Source organism: Furipterus horrens, unplaced genomic scaffold (assembly GCF_987537825.1).
Source record: "Furipterus horrens unplaced genomic scaffold, mFurHor1.1.pri manual_scaffold_1, whole genome shotgun sequence".
Classification (NCBI taxonomy): domain Eukaryota; kingdom Metazoa; phylum Chordata; class Mammalia; order Chiroptera; family Furipteridae; genus Furipterus; species Furipterus horrens.
In genome coordinates this window covers 78,574,352-78,596,967 of record NW_028327171.1, presented here as the reverse complement: position 1 = coordinate 78,596,967, position 22,616 = coordinate 78,574,352, and the positions used below count along the sequence as shown (strand labels likewise).

The window sequence follows — 22,616 nt, the reverse complement described above, 5'->3', positions numbered from 1 at the left end:
TATCTTTTCCTTCTATACAACCTCCTCTTCTGGTTTAGGAAAAACCTGCTCTTTTTGAGTATGGATCATCTCAGTGTGGAAGGGAGAGCTCATGTACGGGTTCTGCACTGCACCTCCGGATCTTTGTTCACCTGGATGTGCTTAATGACCAGAGAATCTACATCTAAACCTTTAAGTTCAGAATTACCTTCTCCCTTTTGAAGCATGTCCAGCAAAATTTCAGCACTATGTTGGGACCACCGACCCTGGGCCCAGCCCCACTGTTTGGCCTGAGCATATCTATTAACTCCACCATTGTAACAACAGAATGACACGTTGTTTCTGTAAAGTGACATCCTTCAGACACTGGTGGCTTTATAGATATGCATAGCAGTTTCACAAGTGTACTTAAAGTGAACATGAAGATTTGAACCTCTTGCTTTTCATGATTTTGTGGGGTTTTCTGGGTCAAGTGAATAGTGAACCATTTTCAGACATCACCTCAGGCTAGCTACGGGAAGAGAGCTTATTCATCTTAAAACTGAAAATTTGTGTTTTACAACCCCTCCCCTTTTCCCATAACTGTCAGCCTCTGGCAATCACCATTCTACTCTGTTCCTATGAGTTTACCTTTTTTTAATCCTACATATAAATAATACCATGAAGTATTTGTTTTTCTCTCTCTGGCTTATTTCACTAGCATATTATCCTCCAGTTTTATCTATATTGTTGCAAATAGCGGTATTTCTTTTTTTAGGGAGGTGGGTTAAGTCTTAATAGTATTCTATTATATATCCATGTATATGTAACATATATGAATATATAGTATATATCTGGTGCATAACCCTGGCTGGTTTGGCTCAGTGGATTGAGCGTCGGCCTGCGAGCTAAGTGTCGCTGGTTTGATCTTCCAGTCAGGGCACATCAGAGAAGGAAAACTCTGACTCCAAAAAACCTCCGCTGCCTTGCGGCATACCTCTTCAGGGGAAAGGCTAAGGGAGTAAACCCCGACAGAAAATCCGGAGCCTGAGTCCCTAAGGCGGTTTGACATTGTAGTCAACACCGGCAACTCCTGCGGCGCACCTGAAGCCAAGCTGTATTGACTCCGTCTTTCCCTTGGATCCTTCAGCTGCGAAGAGAGGGGGGGTCTGCTGCATGGGCAACAGCAGACCCTCCATATCACCCTGCCCAGGCTCTGTAGCTTCAGCTTCACTGGAGAGGACACTCCAGCGTCATCACAAGATGTCGATTCAACACGGGAGGAGACAGATACCGTGTCACTCCCGAGTTGGACTGCACAGCCATTCTCGGCGGTGCAGATAGACTCTTAAGAAGCTACACCATCGTCTCTCGAGACGGACGGCTGCCGACTGATCTGGTGCATATAACATATAACTACATAATGCATTTACATATAACATTGGCCTATCCATTGATCCATACGTGTACACTTACACTGTTTTCATATCTTGGCTATCTTGAATAATGCTACGAAGAACATGGATGCACAGATATCTTTTTGAGATAGTGATCTGATTTTCTTTGGTTCTATACCTAGAAGTGGAATTGTTGGATCACACAGTATTTCTATATGTGCTATATACATATAGTAGTTCTGCATATATATATATATATAGTTCTAATATTTTAGTACTAAAATATTTAGTACTTTATGTTACTATAAATATACAGTGTGTATATATATTCTATTTTTAATTCCTCAGGAAACCTCTATACTGTCTTCTATATGGCTGCACCAATTTACATTCCCACCAACTGTGTACAAGTGTTTCCATTTTACCATATTCTTGCCAACATTGATTTCAACATTACTTGGTTTCTAATCTTCCCCAGCTCTGATCCATTTTGTAAACATTTTACAAGGTAACATTCTTAAAGTACAACCATAAAAATCACTACTTTTTCTAAAACAAACATACAAAAAAACAAGCAAATAAAACAAGACTACTAGTCCTCACTGCCTATGGTTTAAACACTTTAGCCTGATTGTTTCCACCAAGAAAATATTAAAATATTATTGTAGAAAGAAATTGTACAGGGTGGGAAAAAGTAGGTTTACAGTTGTTTTGTATGAAAAATAATATAATTAATAAAAAATAATATAAGAATTAACTGTTTCCTATACTCACAACTGTAAACCTACTTTTGCACACCCTATATAAATTGGCAAAAGGAAAATAATCCATAATTCCACCATTGGAAATGACCGCTGTGGATATTTTGGCATGAATATTCCCAGGCTTGCACTGTTTAATTGAATTTTGTTGAATGTTTACGTGCCAGTCACTGGTCTAGACACTGGGAATATAGTTGTGAACAAAACATTAAAAAAAAAAAATTTCTGTCTACAAGGATCTACATTCTAGTAGCGGGAAGGATGAGGAGGCAGAAAATAAACACAAGTAAACTGGACCACATATTAGTAGATTCTATGAAGATATATAAAACTGGGAAAGGGAATGGGGCTAGGATTAGGACTGGGAATGGTATGAGATTAGGAATTAAACTTCAGATAGGATTTAGTTGGATATTTAGAACTGTACTGAAAACAAACTTTGGCCAAATAAAATTGACCAAGTGCTCATTGATATTGAGCTAAAGCCAGATATCACCATCACAGACAGAAGTTCTGAGATAAATTAAACATCCAAAAATTTTATTCAAAGATGTATTATTGAATTTTAGTATTAAAAATTTCTGTACATAAATTTTCAAAGCTTGACATTACAATATAGGTACAATACATAATTCTTCAGCACTGACTACAATTGCTGGCACTGTGATGCATATTTGTGGTATTAAAAATATATTCATGTTTTACAAATGTTGGTGTTATACTTTTTGTGACTAAGGTGAAACATGAAACACAAGAGATCAGATTGCTCTTCAGGAAATTAACAAATACACAAAAACAAATAACTATAAATTATATGCTAAAATCCAGTAAAATACCAGGATAACTGTACATCAAAAATGAATAAATTGCTGGAAACTTGCCCTATCAAAAATAACCTAATTCAAATCCCAAACCCACCCTAACTTTTTCTCCCATCTCTGAATTTCTATAGCACACTTTCTATAATTCATAACACTCTTTGTATTGTCTACATTGCTTTTAAACAGATACGCATTAATTATATTTCAAACTAGACACTAAGTTCCATTGAGGAGAGAGACTTTACAGTATCTACCACTAACAGGCACCCATCAAAGACTAGTTGGCATTTATTTTTTGGCAAGCAGTTTTCTATGATCCTATTGGAGTGAGAAGGGTGATAGGTGCTGGTGGTAGGATATGGAATCTAAGAGAGTAAAATACAAATTACAAAATGAGTCAACATCTAATAAGCTGCTGCCCACACAAGAGGGCTAATATAGTTTTGATTTGCTAATACTAAAAACCAAACTAGTGTAATTCTCAACAGCACAGTATTTAGATGGAAAAAACTAACAAACAAACAAACCCTAAACACATGCACACTTTACTGCAACCAAAGATTAAATAACAATTGTAACTACCACTCAAATCAGCATCAGTAAAATCTGTAGGTAATATATAACCCCAAAACAGCATGCTGAAGATATGGTCATTCAATCAAAAGCAATCTTGATACTGCATTTCTGCTTGATATGAAGAGGATCCTGGAAAAACCTGTGCTACCTCTTCTATTTCTTTGCAGCATGCCTGAATTCTGGTTAATTCACCATAGAAAGTCCATTCATTTTCACCTGAAGTTTTTGGAAGAATAGGATTTTCCTTTTACCTATCCACTCCTCTGTTTCTCTAACATTCCCTTCTTCATGTTCTTTATAGTCTTTTTTTTTTTTAAATATCTGTTTCAGAGGTGATTTGTTATGAATGTTGTTGATTGACAATTTGGGAGGTTTTCCCTCCTTGTGAAATTTTGGGATCTCAAAGTTGATATTCTACTCTTAATTCTTTCTCACAAAAGTGAGGAGAGTCTCAAATCAAGGCTTTGTTCAAAAGACTCGTGGCCTAAATGCATTTAATAAATTCATAACTACTTAGTTTGTTTGTTATGAATGCTAGCACACCAAAATACAGAGATTAGAATTATATTTATAATTAAATGATTTGGGGCTGGGAATAAAGTGATGAATAGACTGATATGGTTGAGTCAAACAGTAAGAAACAATTTAAAGAGGGAAGGTTCAAAAAAATTCAATAATTCCTTTGCAAATGTTCTTTTTTTTAAAAAATAAAAGTGAGTAGCATCAACTTCTATCCAGCTGGGTTACGAAAGCACAGAAAGCTGGAGCTGGAAGAGACGCTTGAAAAATGATCAGTCTATCAAGTTTTGCTCACACACATAGGAAATCAATTGATATGTTCATTTGGTCAAATACTATAAGTGATCATTGTAAATAAGCCTTATAGGAAATCAATTGATATGTTCATTTGGTCAAATACTATAAGTGATCATTGTAAATAAGCCTTAAGTGCTACTTTTTAACACCCACTAATTGCTGTACATGTGTCATCTCTTTAAAGCCTTACATTAACACTTTAACACTATTACCTCCATTTTACAGATGATACACCTGAGATTTAGAGAGGTCAATTTGCTTAAAGTTACATAACTAGTAAGGCAGAGTATTCCGACTTAAATCCAGGCAGTTTAGCTCCACAGGCAGCTTTCAACATTAAATAACATATTCAAATGTGTATGTCTAAGCAGAAAAAGCAGAGGTAATATATAAAAAACAAAAGGAGTTGCTCGAAGGTGATAGAATTTGATATTTTTTTCTCAAAACATTTTTTGCTAGTTTTTTTTTTACACCATACATGCAGGTACAAAATAAAAATGGTGATGATCAAAACCATCCCATTTGTTTCCACTATCTCTGTTCTCTGCCAAGTCTTTCTAGAGTCCTCATTCACTTCTAGGTTTCAGTTAACGTCCTCATCCCCAACGTCGATCTCATGATTTTTCCTTCTAAGCAGCGATACCCTGTCCTCTACATCCTCAAAGTTCTCTTGGCCACTCAGCCTCCCACCTTAGTTCGCAGGAGGTTTTTACTGCGTTCGCTTCCCCCGACCTTTGAAAACTCCCCATTCGGGAGACCTGGAACAAAACGCTGGAGTTGGGGAACTAGCAAGGAAGGCTGTCTCCACAGTGTTTACTAGGCCTCAGGCACGCTCCCTGAACCCTGCCCCCAGCTCCCAAAAGCTTCCTGGAAATGTCCTCGTTATCACTTCCCCTCTCCGGCTGGGGGCTGGGAGCGGGCGGTCCTCTCCACCCCCGGCTCCCGCTGCTCCGCGGGCGCTCTCGCTTGCTGGCGCCGCCGCACCGCAGTCCTCAAACAGCGGCGCCCGGGCTTACAGCGCAGCTCGGGCTTGCAGCTCTGCCGCGCGCCGAGCGCTCAGGTCCCGCCGCGACGCGCCACGGTCTCCGCCCGCGCCTCTGCCGGCCTGGCCATGAGGGTCCTCGGTGGGCGCTGCGGAGCGCTGCTGGCGTGCCTCGTCGTAGTGATTCCCGTCGCAGAGGCATACTGTGAGTAATCAATAGCGTCTTGTCTTCTCCTTTCCCCAGCCATGCCAACTGAACTGCCAGCCTTGTTGGCTTGTCTTTTCAAGGGCTGTAGTCTCCCTGAAAGTTTCCGGCAAGTCCGGACAACCACTCGGCTGATGGAAGCAGCCATGGATCTCGCTGGCGGTGTAATGTTTGGGCAGGGTCAGTACCTGCCCTGCTCTGGGAATGATGTGTTGCCTACGGGACAGACTGAAGAACCTGAGTAACAGTAGGTATTAAAGAAGGAGTTAGCACACCTTACCCGTTTGACCCTAACAGCTGAAGTTCCCAGTCAGAGGACAGGGATAAGCACATTACTGTATAAAAGTAGGGGAAAAGGCAACCCACTGCTTTCCCTTTGTACAGGCGCCTGTCCCCAACTAGCACCCCCTGCTGCAGCCTATCTCCCTTTTGCAATTTCTCGACTTTGAGCTTGGTTTGCTTATTTCAACATTGACAAACGAATTGTTTTAGGATGAGTGCAGTTTTGCATAGCAGTTGGCAGATGTCATTTTCTGACATTGAAATCAGAAGGACTGTTAAATATCGTATTGTTCAGATCATTTTGTACTGAGGGTTTTTGACACTGAGTGCCACAGATCTGAAGCTGTGGCATGACTTTTTGTCCTTATTTTTGTATTCCCAGTTCCCATTCCTGGATTCAAGGCAGGATAATGAGTTTTCTTCGAAAAATATATGAAGAGTATTAAGGCATTTAGACCATTTGAGCTGTCACCTTGTTTTCTGAAGTTTAAGCATGTTCATTGATTAAAAATGCTTGCTTGTGCTGTTATATTCTCAGGAATGGCATGGGAGAGAGAAACTCTGAATTACAAATAACTTTTAGGTTGCATAAAGCTGCAGTATAAAAATTTCAAAGAAGTAATGCCAGGAAAATTAAATAGGAATTTACTAACAATCCACTAGTTTTTATTAATTACTGTTCAGGATGAATGAGGTGTTTTACCTTCTGATTTGGAGGCTAAAACATTATTTTTGATTTTATATTAAAGAGCTATAATACCAGAACTTCAACACTCAAACCTGTATCATTAAGCCTACATGTGGACAGTAGGCACTACCCTATAATCTATGTGGTTCATTTGGACAATCAAATATTTGTCTGTTAGCCAGTGCTTTGGAGAAGAGAAAGAGGCAAAAGTGACTTGCCACACTTACTGCTTGTCATCACAGGAATTTGCTAGGCCCTTTTTAAAAAAATAGAAATTGTTATATTTTCATTGAATCCAGGCAGAGTTAAAAAGTTTGTGTTTGTGTGTGTGTGTGTGTGTGTGTGTGTATGCAGGTATTCAAACTGTATATATATATAGAAATACACTTGTTTTATATACATACTATTAGAAAAGATAAATTAATTCTACCACTATAGCATATGAAGTCCCTATAGTCTCTTCATTTTAAAAGGTATGATAGTTCAATTGGATTGAAAGTCATCTTGGTTTGCTGATGAAGAAACTGTGATACAGATGAAATATACTCCCTGAGATTTTATAGTTTAGAATTAGAACTCTAAACAATTCATTTATAATTCATGTTTAGTTAATGGAAATATAGTTGCTATTTAAAGAAAATCAAATCACAGGCTTAGTTTTGAGAGAGTAAGAAATCATCTAGTTTAACTTCTTCATTTTAACAATAAAAAATTGTTCAGAGAGTTAACTGACTTTCCACTCATTTTCAGACCATATATATATATGAAATACATAGCAAGAGAGAGAGAGATTTAAAACATACTGTCTACATACTTTATGTCATTCCCCACTAAGGGCTGTGGTGAAGAAAACTGGAAGAAAGGGCATGTCCCCTTTTGGCTGTGCTAATGCAGCCTTGTTGAGACTTATACTTCTGGGTAGATGCAGTCTATTATAGACATTACTGACTCATATTTTCCTTCTGTCTTTTACTCTTTTCATTTCTAACTATTCCTTTCACTGTTTATCTTTGTCTTTACTTAAAGTCCTTTTTTTTTCAGAATGCAAAATGTTGCATTGATGGAGAGATTTTTATCAAGGTGGGGTTAGAGTTGAGGTTGGTGCTAGAAGAGTTAGAAACAATTTCTGGTATGCAGCAACAAAAACAACCCATGCCATATTCTCTTACCATTAAATCTATGCTAGGAAACACAATAATACTTTTCATAATAGACCTTTTCTCTTCACCAAGTTTAATAGCCTCTTTATAGATAAATGTTCTATATATATGTAAACTTTCAAAATATTATGAGAAAAATATATAAGAAGCCTGGTACTACATATATCAGTATTCTTTAGCTACAAGTAACAGTAATGATAATGAAGGAAGAGAAAGAAAGGGGAGGCAAAGGGGGAGGAAAGGGAAGGGGGAAGGAGAGCGAAGAGAAGGGGGAAGGGAAGGGAGAAAGAAAGAAGAAAGAAAGGAAAAAGGAAGGAAGGAAGAAAGGTGAGTGGATTTGTTTGAGGCTACTGAATCACCAGGCCTAGGGAAGCCAGGGACTTGGGCATATAGGTGGTCTACATAGTAGAGCCCCCTGTGCTCACTATGTTAGGAGCTGCCACCATCCGACTTTGTTCTAACTGCCTTCTAGTCTTGTGTGTTTCTACTCACAACTGAAATTCCTAGAAAAGAGAGTCTCATTTTGGCTTAGCTTATTTCTGGAGTTTTGTGACTGATAGCTCATTAGAGTGATGTAGAGTGCCTAGACAGCTCCCACAAAGGAGTAAATGCTGGGAAGGAAGCAGAAACAAGCGATGTCTACACATTCTAATTATTGGCTGTACAACCAATATACATGACCTTCTTTTTATTAAATCATTTGAAAGTATTTCAAATATATGCATGCATTTCTAATACAATGTAAGCAAGTAATGTACAACAGAAAGTACCTCCTCCTCAATAGATTTTAGTCATCATAACCAGAGAGGAAGGCTCCAGGCTACCATTTCGTAGTTTAGTATCCTTGGGTGATGTCCATGCCTCCTCTAGTTCTGTCACAATCCCTTGTCAATGTGCTATGCTTTACGGACAAAATGATACATTGTAGTGTACCAACACCTCCTATATGCCAAAAAATAATTAAAAAGAGGGAAATATAGGTACTGGCTTTAGGGCTTGCCAGGCTCTTTTGGTTATAAGCTTGAGCTGGTGTTTATGAAGGACTTCATCCTTCACTACTCAATTCGTATCTCTCTTCCTCTTATCTTAGGCAGTGCCTCATGTTTGGATTTTAGTCTGCTCCAGGAGCTGAATGAACCACACCCTTCATCGGAAACAATCCAAGCCCTGTTGTTCCTACCTGTGGATGGTTGTATCCATCTCTTCTTGTTACCGTTTTTACTGTGTGCAGTAGTTATCATGGAGTAGTAACAATCCTTTTAACCCCAATTTATATGTGGCAACAGCACTATTTTGCCTTGATTATTGTCATTCCAGGATAATCCTCTCCCTCTCTCTGTCTCTGTCTCTCTCTCTCTCTCTCTCTCTCTCTCTCTCTCTCTCTCTCTCGTGTTTTTGTCGACGAGAGTAAAGAAACTTAAAAAGGCCATAAAGCAGTCTCAGCTTTTAATTAAGCAGAAAATATTTTGGGTCCCGTCATGAATGTATTCCTCCCTGGTTTTTAAATTTCTGGATGGGCAGAACCCATCTGTGAGGGAAGAAAGCAAAAAATTTGAGAATAGGTCTTTGGATTAGCTTCTTAGGTCTGCTGGAATAAAATACTACAGCTGGGTGGTTTAAGCAGCAGAATTTATTCTCTCACAGTTTTGGAGACTAGAATTCTCCGATCAAGGTGTCAGCAGGGTTAGTTCCTCCCAAGGACTGTGAGGAAGAATCTGTTCCATGCTTCTCTCCTAACTTCTGGTTTCCAAAGACATTCCTTGGCTTGAATATGGCATCCTCCCTATGTCTTCACATTGTCATTGCTCTGTACATGTCTGCCTTGTTCCAAATTTCCCTTTTTGTTGAGAACACCAGTCATAATGAATGAGCAACCACACTTATGACCTTGTCTTAACTTCATTACTGGCAGCGTTCCTATTTCCAAATACGTCAAATCATATTCACAAGTACTGAGGAATTAGTATTTCACCATCTTTATAGGGGACATAGTTCAACCCATAACCATCACTAAGCCTCAGATCATGAAAGATACTTCCTTATTTCTACCTCCATTCCTGAACTGTGTATTTTGGCTTTAGGAAAAAGAGTACCGTATATGAATGGCTACTGGTACTGAGAAGGTGCTACCTTTTTTTGAAAAAAGAAAAAAACCTCATTGGAAGATAGTGTTGTAAGCCAAAGGCAGCGACTGAGCCCTCAATAATTGGTCAGTATATCATTCCCTGAGGCTAGCTCCATCAAGGTATTAGAGTACACAGTAAGACCAATGAAAACCATAATAATCATCCTGTTCACTTATTTTCTTAATTGAGTTAATTCCTTAAAGGTAATGTTATATAACTTACCATAGAGCACTGAATTAGTCTACCGGTAGTGGACCTGACAAAAAAGTTAAACCCAAATACAGAATAAATATCTTTCTCTGAGTACAAATTGCTGTTCCTCCCTGATAGAAAAGCCCTAACTAATCAACCATCCACTAGGTGTCTGATTAGATTTTGTAATATGTCCAATTTCCAACAGCTGAAGGTTTTGTGACGTCTCGTGAAAAACAGATAAAGGAAGATCAGCAACACTGGGCCCACAGTCCAACATGGTAAGATTGAGCTAGTGCTGATTCAGAGCTGCCTTCTGTAGACAGAAATACCCTCTCAGTTTGCCACAATTCCAAGCATCTGCCATTGTCTTTCACCAAATTCTCTCCCCTTGTTTATGATACCTGACACTTATAGGTTTTTGTGTTTGTGACACTTGTACTAGATTGCCATGAAAAGAAACACAACTGACAATCGTTAAGTGGGTCATTCTGTCCCCTCTTCTGATTAAGAACTTCTCTGGTGTGGGGCTATCCTGTGAACAGTCACCTGGAACACAAATATCTCAGCTCTGGGCCAGTTCTTGCCCAAACTTCCTCGTCCCCAGGCCTGAGATCTAGCTCTTTTAAAGGCCCCTGAACAACTGGACATTTGCAACAATTCAGGAAGTAGAATAGAGTCTCACTTAAGATAAATCATCATTCCAGGCAAAGTGGACAGTGAGAAATACTGCTTATATGTCTGCCCATTGGGAGGGTATCATTTCACCATGGATCCGTGGTATCACCCTTGAGAGAAGCTGTGGTTTGTTAGTTGTTTGTTTCTGACTGTTGCAGGTTGACCTGTGCAGTTACACCTGGTGCAATTATTTTGTTTTGGAGAAAGCTGGGAGAAAAGTTCACAGTACTGTTTACAGATAGTTCTTTATGGGTATTTCTCCTTTCCATTCAAGTGGTTGTGGATTCATCAATTGATTCAAGACTGGTAATTACAGAGATGATGATGTCTTTGTATTGTGACTGAACAGGGACATTTGGAGAGAAAAACTCAATGAAGAATTTTGTGAGTTGTCTTTCTATCTCATTCTCTGGAGATTTTTCCCGAAGATTTGATCACTACACTCACCCTGCCTTTGATTTAGGTGCGTCCAGGCTGCCTCCTAAGCTCAATCACCCCAGGTTCCTTCCATTTCACCTGAAAGCAGGGAACCCATTTCAAATTTATCCCCTCCCACCAGTGTTTTTGATCTAGGCAGGATTACCAGTAACATGCTTTTTAAAAAACTCCAATGATTTTTCTCAATAATCTATTTCTATGATAATTATGGAAATACTCTCTCTTTTTTTTTTAATGTATGGGGAGGGGGCGGTGGGATGAAGGAGCGAGGAGGTGAATAGGTAGGAACCACATGAAATATTAAAGCCAAACATCTGTCTCCTAGTCTTTGTGAATTCTTTCTTTTACATTATAGCAAGGAATGCCTGGCTTTTCAGTGTTATTTTAGTATGTGCTGAGGTTTCTTTTAGGATGGCATTAGCCAACTGAGAGAAGTGTTAGAATTGAAGCTGGTGGCCCTAGCTAGCCCATAAAAGGAAATCAGCAACATTAACACGTTTGACCTGATTCAAAATTCTATATGCCTTTTGTATTAGTTTTCTGTTGCTGTGTAGCAGTTACCACAAACTTAGCATCATAAAGAAAAACAATGTATTATCTCCTAGTTTCATATGTCAGAAGTCCAGGCGCAAGTCCAGGCACCTGCTCAGGTTCTCACAAGGCAAAAATCAAGGGGTCTGCCAGGGCTGAGGTCTCATCTGAAGCTCTTCCAAGCTCAGTTTCTGGCAGCTGTAGGATTGGTATTTTCTGTCACCATTCAGTGAATGAAAGCTGGCAGGATGATAGCTGACATTAGCAAAGCTAAATTTTATCTTTAAATTGCTAGGTTTTGATTGAGGGTAATGTTTTCTTATGCTAAAAGAAAAAAGCCAACTTGGTGCTACAGAAAACAATAATATGTGTTGACTCTTTTCTGTTAAGTGATGCAAATACTTTTAATCTAAGTATTCCTGTTTTATTTTAAAGTTTTCTGGTAAATACATATAATTATTTGGGGAGATGTGCAAGAATACAGTTTTTTATTAAATATTTTAAATTGAAATGTATTTGTCATAACTGAAAATTTAAGTGTACATATTAACTTGACATTGTTATATTGTAATATAATTGCAATTAAGAATTTAATAATTTTAAAAGAAAATACTCAGTATAGAAGTTGTAAACTTCCAGTTATAAAATAAGTAAGTCCTGGGCATAAAATGTACAGCATGGTAACTATAGTTAATAATAATGTATATTTAAAAGTTAAGAGAGTAGAACTTAAAAGTTCTCACAGACACAAAATTAACTATATGGGTGATTTTATATATATATATATAGAGAGAGAGAGAGAGAGTATGTATATGTATATACAATTACAATTTATATAAAATCATTATGTTGTACATCTGAAACTAAACTAATGTTATATGTCAATTATACCCAGCAAAAAGAGGAATATTCTCTGTATAATAAAAAAAAAAAAAAAAGATTCAAAGGAAGTGGATAATATTTTAATAGTGAATGTATTTGGAAAGTTGAGTTATAGTGCTTTTTATTTATTTATTTATTTATTTATTTATTTATTTATTTATTTTTTTGTGTGTGTGGTTGCCTCTCACTCGCGCCCCCAACTGGGGACCTGACGTGCAACCTAGTAATGTGCCCTGACTGGGAATCGAACCAGCGACACTTGGCTCGCAGGCCGATGCTCAATCCACTGAGCCACACCAGCCAGGGCTATAGTGCTTTTTATTACTTTTTAAAAAATATAATAAGTTGTTATTAACTCTAGTATGGGGACAACCCCATTATTGAAGATGTTTCTTTATATTACATTGTGCTAAAGATAGAAATTTAATCTTTCAGGTTTATTGGGGAGTAAAATAAATATAATTTATCTAAACATATTTTGAGTATTTCTATAGGTAAGTAAAGTAAAAGGAACTGGTTCTCACTAGTTCTAGGCCATCAGTATAAATCTGTTGACATTCTGTTCTCATTGGTCAGCAGTTTAAACTACTAGCTATATTCTACTGAGTCCCTAACATTTATATATTTTTATTAGTTACTTTTTAGGGCAACTTATTTTTATTTTTTGCAAGATTGTTTGCTTTATTTTTATTATTATTATTCATTCAAGTAATCCCTGCTTAAGATAATCTCACTTGGGAACTCTCTATTGTCTCTTCTTGTAGGGACACTAATTCAGTAGGATCAGGGCCCCACCCTTATGATCTAATTTAACCTTAATTACTTCCTTGGAGTCCCATCTCCAAATACAGCCACACTGGAAATTGTGGCTTCCACATATGAATTTGGGGGAGACATAAACATTCAGTCCATAATGACTTGTCAAGTAGAACACAAATGCTTATTTTATTATTTCATCACTATGGAAGAAAACAATTAGTTTTATATTTTGTCTGTGGTTATTTATTATTTTAAGTGGGCCTGAGTTTCTATATGTTAAATGCACCTTTCCTTATAATTTGTTTATTTTCCTTCTTTTCCCTGACTTCTTATCCCAGTCATTTACTCTTGATATAAGTTATCATTTTATTCTATTGTTATTTAGACTGTGTCTCATAGCCTTTTTGGAATGTCAACAGGGAATTCTGAGAGGCTGACAAACATTATATTAAATTAGAAACAGTCAATATTCCAAATAATCTCACATCCATATCAGCACTTTAAAAAAAATAAATAACATCGTAAGAATCAAAGGGAAGCCATTGAGATCAAAAGTCTTTCTAAGCCTCTAAGTATACTTCAGACTTGCTTATTGGGGAGATCTGGGTGATATTGCAGGAAGTGGGATATTGCAGAATTAGGCCAACTCTCTCATTGTTGCCTTTAAAACTGTCCAGAAACAGTTTGCCTGTTGCTTTTCCAAATATACACAGAAGGCCAGTGAATTAGTAATATAATTGATGGCATCCTAAACAAAATACATCAAATACAGTATTCCCTCACTTATCGTGGGTGTTACATTCTAGACCCGCTGGTGATAGGTGGAAATCTGTGAAGTAGGAACCTTACATTTATTTTAGTATTTATATATATTTTAAGTCTTTATAAACCCTTCCCACACACTTATAAACTGTTCCTAGTCCCTTATTAACTTTTCCTATTCCCTTATTAACCTTTTCCACACTTTTATAAACACTACTTATATTCTTAAACATATTCTACACTCTTAAACCTATGTAACTTTAACAACATACGTATACAGTACTGCAATATCCTGTGATATAGGGAAAAATCTATGATAAATAATTAAATATAATATTTTTTAAAATCCCGTGATACAGTGAGGCTGCAATAAGTGAACTGCGATGTAGAGAGGGACTACTGTAATACAAAAAACAAGACATTTCCTGAGCTGTAACTTCTTGATACATGATGTCAAAATTAGATGGTATTTTGGTTTCCTCATGTGTAGGAAATAAAGAAGGCATGGAAACAACTGAGTGGATATTCTTGCTGCACATCATAAAAGAGACCTTCTGCTCTAGCCTTAGGACATGTAGCCAGTTGGCAATGTAGTAGCTGAGAGAAGAAAAGACAGGCTATAGAAAATTCCTCTTAATATCTTAACCAAAATCTAAACTCGGATGAGGTACAGTAATTTATCACTCACCGAGAGCAAACAAGTCAAGTAAAAGAGATGATCAGTGTAACTACTTTCTGGGTAATAAGCTGCCTATTCTGTCTTTTGGGTAGAAGTATTTGTTTTGGAAGGAATAACTAAAATGTCCTGCTTTCTCTCTCTGGCTACATCAAAGATTTTCATCTTAGGAGACAATGGCAGAGTCTTTCATTTATTACTTTTTTCTTTTCCCTAGACTGATGCTGTAAATTATAATTAAATCTTGGAGTAAGAAGAGGACTATTTCACTTCTGTGTGGCTAGACAGTTTAGGCATTGTTTCCCTAATCATTCATTGATCTGTCCCAGAGGGGGTCAGTGGTCATAGGTTAAAAAAAATTTTTTTTAACGTTATCAATGGCTTTCCTATTTCTAAATAAATGATAGCCCTCACCCCTTGCAATCCAAATGTTTTAGAACTCACCTTTATGTGTGCAGCATATAATTCACAGATTATTTCATCTTTTTCTTTCTTAGATTTATGTCCTTATCTAGACCTATCTGTTATGATATTGACTTGTTTAAAGTCAGCCTATTTGTTGCTCACTCTTCTTGAAGGACAGAGGCATCGTTCACCTTTAGAAAATACTTTTTCTAACGTTCTTCTAACCCTTAACATAGTGATATGCGGAGACTCAGTTATTCAGCAGTAGAGTGCTCAATATGAAGTGAAATTTAGAGAAAAGCTTTCTCTTAAAAAAATATCTAAAAGATTAAGTATAGCATATATAAAGACATAGCATTTCTTTCTGAAGGCTAACACAAGCTTTTCTGAAAGTTCATAATTATATAAGCTGATGAATGCCTAAGTAAAAATCTGCCTTTGGATTTTTCTTATTCTTTGCAACCTTCATGGTTTTAAATATCCCTCCTTAATTGAAAACCTTCTGTAGTAGAATTCTTTATTAAAAAGTGAAAGATTTTATAGCTAATTAATGTGATAATTTAAAATAAAATATGTAATACATGACCATATGTTTTCCTATTATTATTAATGAAAAGTTTTTATATATTAACCTGTAGTTCTATTTTTTTCAGGCTTTGATTTAAGGAAAATATGGCATTTTAACAATTGAGATGTAAGAGGCACAATTATATCTCAAATTATTGTCTCATTGCTCTCTTTGTACTTTGAAAACCATTTCCCTGACCCCGCCCCACATTGAAGCAGAAACAAAGATTCAAAGACTCTGCCAACCCAAATGCTAGCCAAGGATTCTCTTCTCAGATACATTCTCTTAGGGGCAGGTTTTCCAGTCTGGAATGCCAAATAATAAAGACCTGGGGAGAAGAAAGACAGAAAGCAAAACTAAAAAGGAGGTCAATTTTTGGAGGGAGGAATGCACAAATAATCTTTGCAAGGACAAGAGAGCAGACTGGAAGAGATTCAGAGGATGAGCCGTCCTAAAGCTTGGGCCTCCTCCATCTGCTGCTTCCTCCTCATCTGACTCGTCAGTTTTGGGCAACCTGCAGATCAATGGCCCTGGCCTCCCTGAACAGAGAGAGGAGCAAGCTTTGACAACCAAGTGGGAAAGGGGTCTGAAGAAAGGACCTCCCCTTGACTTAGGGCCAACCAATTGAACAGTGGAGGAATTTTCCTGTGAGTTAAGGCAATACTAACTTCACTATCCTTATTACAGATGCCTAAGTGAAGTACTAGTAATAATAAATTACCTTTCTTTGGAGATAAAACAATGAAACTTATGCTGAAAAAAAACAAAAAACAAAAAAAACAAAACCAAAAAAAAGCAAAGATTTGCCTCGACAGAAAATATTGAAGGGAACATGTGAAGGCTGTGAAGACAGTTTTAAGAGAGTTCCAGTTAGTGTTTGAACAGTGGTTGTTATTGACAATAGTTGTTCAACCTGCTAAGATCACTATTCTGGAGAAGGGTTGACTCAGATAAGTTAAAAAAAACAAAAAGCTGATATAGTCATACTTTTAATCTCAAAAGACACATAACTAAACATTATAACCTAAAATTTTGAATTTGAATGTAACACTTTTCAAGCAACATAGTTGGGTTTTAACAAGGACTTTCTTGAAAATATCTTCATTTAAAGAAGTGAAACATGATTACAAAGCAAAAGGAAAACAGGTTTTGGAGGCAGGCTTGGTTTTGTTCTCAGCTCTGGGAACTTGGTAAAATTAAACTCAACTCTTCCCTGAGTTTTACTCATGTATAAAATGGGAAAATTATTATCTACTTAGAGCAGTTGTGATTAGGATTAAAGGAGATGATGCAAAAACAGCATTTATTTGCTTATGTGTCATAGCTATTACTATGATATATAACGGAATTATTTAGACATTTCTGCAGGCTAGTAAGGTGGATGTTTTTGGATGTATGGACTCTGAGCTAGCTGTTAAAAGCCTGTCTAATCACATATTTGTCTTATCCTATAGTTTTGTAGTTCTCAGTTTGAATCTATGATGCCATGTTTGAAAAACTCCTTTGAAAACACACTCCCTTGGATAGGCTTGCTTTACAAAGGACAGTAATTGTCTTATTTAAGCTATCAAACTTGTCAGCTTCACGGCCGCATAATTTCTTTTTTTAAAGAAAACAAAGTATATTGTGGATATTTGAGTGACCGCATACACAGAAGACAGCATTGGAGCAGGAGGATGGGGATATATTTAAATTCCTGTCCCATTAGCACCACTTCCTAACTCTGTGTCCTTGGTCAGATCACCTAACTTCTTTCTCTCCAAATTTCTTCAATAGGAAAATGGGAATGATAATTCTATCTTGTAGTTTATTTCATTGTTTATCTGAGAATCAAATGAAATAATTAACATATACTTTGAAAATTATTAAATATTACGCCAATTTGAAGCATTATTGGGTTGAACCTGGATGAAATAAAACATAAACATTCAAATTCAGACAAAATTTATTTAGACAAAGTTAGTTTTTTATTGTTAGCTTCATTATCCTTTAGGTCAAATGTGTAATAATTATTCTTTTAAATATTCCTCTGTCAATCAACACAGAGACTTGCGCTTGTTGTCCGAGAAGCAGCAAATTGTAATGGATGGTCACGGTTCTGAGCACTGGGATATCTGTGATCTAAGTTGTACGTCTGCTATTTATTAGCTTTATGATGTCGGGCACCTGTCTTGCATGCTTTTTACCTGAGTTGCATGATCTCCAAAGCAATGAAGGTTATTATGTTTCCTTCTAGTTTTGTAAACGTATGTGGGCATTCCTTTAAACCACCACCTTTAGTTCTTCCTGGACAGTTGATAACTTCTTTTTTCACAAACATTAATATGTTTTGTTATACTGGTCTGTGTCCTGTAGTGGAGACCCTTGTAGGGAAAGGGATATTCTTAAATATCAATATTTTGTGAGGAAGAAATGCCAAAGAGTGATGTTTGTGGTTGGTTGACCTTGACTTTTTTTTTATTATTGAATCAGTGTATTTACCTTTGAAAGATAGTCATGTATTTGCTTTGAAGTTCAGAAGGGCCAAATTTTTGCTATATGTATTATAAAATAGCATACTTTAAATTACTTTAAATAAATGAGAGAACTGCCTGTATCAGACTTTTTTATTGTTGACAGGGCTGCCATTTTTCAATCAATAATACACTTGGCAGGTAGCATACTCACAGAAGAGCATCTTTTAGACTCACAGACTTAATTTAATATTTATCTTAATGAACAGTGATAAAGATGGTAATAAATGGATTTAAAAATATAACTCGAACACCTTACTTATTTAGTTACTTATCACATTTAAACTTCTGTTTTGGCAAGTAAGAGAAAGAAAGTAAGAGTACTTAGCCCTTGAAAGATGTTTAATTATTCAACCAATAATTATGGTGATTATTGAATAAATAGTCCTTTTGCTTTTTTTCTTTCTTTTATTGTCAACTTTGAGTATTCATTTTTTATTATCATCTAATAAGGGAAATAAGAGAAAAACAAATTGAGCTATTTATATTACTTGGTCATTTTCTTAGTGAAAGAACCATTTGTGGTTACAATCAGGATTTAAAAAATTAGCTATAGGTTATATTTGTGCTGTGAAAATTTTTTGTTAAAAAACTTTGTTCTGTTCATAAACTAAAATAACAAAGTCAAAACTATAATATATATAGTCTATTTTTTTAAATATAATTGCAGTTAGTAGTTTCAGTGTGTTTATTCTTTTCTCTGTATCTGTCTACATAGTATTTACATCTCTACAAATTTGGCTGATATATAATATAGGATTATACCAGAGTTGTGGCAGTCTACAGTTTGCATTTTATTTTTTTTAATGGTTTTTGAAAGGCAAGAGCCTTTTTAAATTTGTTTATTTCTTTTTAGAGAGAGGGGAAGGAAGGGAGAAAGAGAAGGAGATAAACATCAATCCCCTGCCTCTCGCAGGCCCCCAGTTGGGGACTTGGCCCAAAATCCAGGCATGTGCCCTGACTAAGAATCCCTCAGGCAACATTCCAGATAGCAGGCTGGTGCTCAATCCACAGAACCACACAAGCCAGGGCTGCATTTTTTAACTTAATTTATCTTGGAGATCTTCAATGTAAAAGTGTCTTCCTTCTTTTTAATAGCTGCTTATCTTTCTACAGCACAGGTGTATTTCAGACTGTTTTTCCCTATTCCCTTCTTGATAGTTATTTAGGTTCTTTTTACTTTTTTGATAGTACAGTCTTTTAGCAAACTTTCTATGCATTTCATTTTCTACCATAAGTACGTATCTGTAGAACATACCTGGAAGCAGAATTGTTGAGTTGAAGAATATATGTGCTTTATATTTTCAGGTTCTACCAGAGTACCTTCCAATAATGCTTACCAGTTTATATTTGACCACCATTGTACAAGAATACTTGTTTCCCTTAACACTCACCAATACTTGATATTATCAGTCTTTTAAATTTTTACAAATTCAATAGGCAAAGATATAATTGTTTTCTTAAATTTGTATTGAAGATCCTTTCATATGTTTATTCATATAATTTTTCTCTGTACTTATGTTTATTGATTTTATTTATAGTTTTGTTTGTATTTTATTTATATTATTTAAATTATTTTGTATTTAATCTTGCACATATTCCTGTACTGAATACATTAGTGTTGCTGTTTTTAATTTTTTAATTATTTTTATTTTTTAAATATTTTATTTTTATTGTTAATGCTATTACAGTTGTCCCAATTTTTTCCCCTTCGCACCCTCCACCACACCCTGTCCCCACTGCCATAGTCATTCCCCACACCATTGTTTATGTCCATGGATCCTTCATATATGTTCTTTGACTAATCCCTTCACCTTCTTTCAAACAGTCCCTACCTCTTTCCTCCGCTCTCACAGCTCTCAATCCATTCCATGATTCTGTGCCTCTGGTTCTGTTTTGCTCATTAGTTTATTTTGTTTATTAGATTCAAGTGAGATCATATGGTACTTATCTTTTACTGACTGGTTTATTTCACTTAGCATAATAGTCTCCAGTTCCTTCCATGCTGTTGCAAAAGGTAGGAATTCCTTCCTTCATTCTGCTATGTAGTATTCCATTGTGTAAATGTACCACAGATTTTAATCAGCTTATCTACTGATGGGCATTTAGGCTGTTTCCAATACTTGGCTATTGTATATAGTGCTACTATGAACATAGCGGTGCATAAATTCTTTTGAACTGGTATTTCAGGTTTCTTAAGGTGTACTGCCAGCCGTGGGATCTCTGGGTCAGAAGGCAGTTACATTTTTAATTTTTTGAGGTATATCCATACTGTTTTCCACAGTGGCTGCACCAGTCTGCATTCCCACCAACAGTGCACTAGGGTTTTGTTTTTTCCACATCCTCGCCAGCACTTGTTGTTTGTTGATCGATTGATGATAGCCATCTTGGCAGGTGTGAGGTGATATCTCATTGTGGTTTTAATTTGCATCTCTCTGATGACTAGTGATATTGAATATTTTTTTCATATGTCTATTGGCCATCTGTATGTCCTTCTTGAAAAAGTGTGTATTCAGGTCCTTTGCCCATTTTTTAATTGGATTGTTTGTCTTTCTGGTGTTGAGTCATATGAGTTCTTTATATATTTTGGAAATCAAACCATTGTCCAATGTATCATTGGCAAATATGTTCTCCCATTCAGTCAGTTCCCTTTTCATTTTAATGGTGGTTTCTTTAGCCATGTAGAAGCTTTTTAATTTGATGCAGTCCCATTTGTTTATTTTCCCTTATTTCCCTTGCCCTAGGACAAGGGTCCCCAGCCTCTTGGCCACAGATTGTTGTCGGTCAGGGCCTGACCAGACTGCACAACAGAAGGTGATCTTGAATATAATTCTCTTGAGTCATCCCCAAACCATCCGCACTTCCCTGGTCCATGGGAAATTTTCTTCTACAGATCTGATCTCTGGTATCAAAAAAGTGGGGGACTGCTGCCCTAGGAGATATATCAGCAAAAATATTGCTATATGAAATATCTGAAGCTTTACTGCTTATGTATTCTCCTAGAATTTTTATGGTATCACGACTTATATTTAAGTTTTTTATCCATTTTGAGTTTATTCTGGTGTAAGGTATAAATTGGTGATCTAGCTCCATTTTTTTTTGCAGGTCTCTGTCCAGTTCTCCCAACACAATTTCTTTGTTAAATATTAATTGACCAAAGAAGCATGGGTTCATTGCTGGGCTCTCTATTCTGTTCCATTGATCTATGTGTCTGTTCTTACGCCAGTACCAGATTGTTTTGATTACAGTGTCCTTGTAGTATAGGTTGACACCAGGTATTGTGATCCTTCCAACTTTGTTCTTCTTTCTCAAGATTGCTGAGGTTATTTGGAGTCCTTTTTTGGTTCCATATAAATTTTTGAAATATTTGTTCTTGATCTGTGAAATATGTCATTGGTATTTTAATAAGAATTGTGCTAAATATATAGATTGCTTTGGGTAGTATCAACATTTTAATGATGTTCATTCTTCCATCCATGAACATGGTATATGCTTCCATTTATTTGTATCTTCCTCAATTTCTTTCTTCTGTGTTCCTTAGTTTACTGAGTACAGGTCTTTTACCTCCTTGGTTAAATTTATTCCTAGGTACTTTATTATTTTTTGTTGTTGTTGCTATAGTAAGTAAATGGGATTTTTTCTTAGTTAGTCTTTCTGATAATTCATTGTTGGTGTACAAAAAATACTATCAGGTTCTGAATATCGACTGTGTATCCACTAATTTTTCCAATTCACTTATTAGGTCAAGTAGTGTTTTGGTGGAATCTATAGGGTTTTGTATGTACACTATCATGTTGTCTGCAGATAGTGACAGTTTTATTCCTCCTTTTCAATTTGGATGCCTTTTATTTCTTATTTTAGTCTGATCACTGTGTCTAAGACTTCTAGTACTGTGTTGAATAAAGTGGTGAAAATGGACGGCCTTTCTTGTTCCTGATCTTAAGGGAAACTGTTTTAGTTTTTGCCCAGTGAGTACGATGTTGGCAGTAGGTTTCTCATATATGGCCTTTATTATGTTGAGGTATGTTTCATGTATTCCCACTTTGCTGAGTGTTTTTATCATAAATGGGTGCTGGATTTTATCAAATACTTTTTTTAGCATTTGTTGATATGATCATGCAATTTTTGGCTTTCATTTTGTTTATGTAATGTATCATGTTTATTGATTTGCAAATATTGTACCATCCTTGCATCCTCAGAATAAATTCCATTTGATCACGGTGTATGATTTTTTAATGTATTGCTGGACCTGGTTTGTTAATATTTTGTTGAGGATTTTAGCATCTATGTTCATCACAAATATTAGCCTGTAATTTTCTTTCTCTGTTGTGTCTTTCCCTGGTTTTGGAATTAGGATGATACTAGCCTCATAAAAAGAGTTTGGGAGTCTTCTCTCTTCTTTAATTTTTGGAATAGTTGGAGGAGGGTAAGTGTTAGTTC

The 22,616-nt window shown here is 36.3% G+C and overlaps 1 protein-coding gene across 1 annotated transcript in view; it reads left to right on the top strand.

Moving 5' to 3' along the window:
* Window positions 1-5,251: 5,251 nt before the first annotated feature.
* Window positions 5,252-22,616, top strand: part of PROS1 (protein S) — an 80,275-nt gene continuing 62,910 nt past the window's right edge. Inside the window, exon 1 of the mRNA XM_090276008.1 lies at window positions 5,252-5,516. Within this exon, the coding sequence (XP_090132134.1) occupies window positions 5,441-5,516 (76 nt within the window). The 5' untranslated portion in view covers window positions 5,252-5,440. The remainder of the gene's footprint in view (window positions 5,517-22,616) is intronic.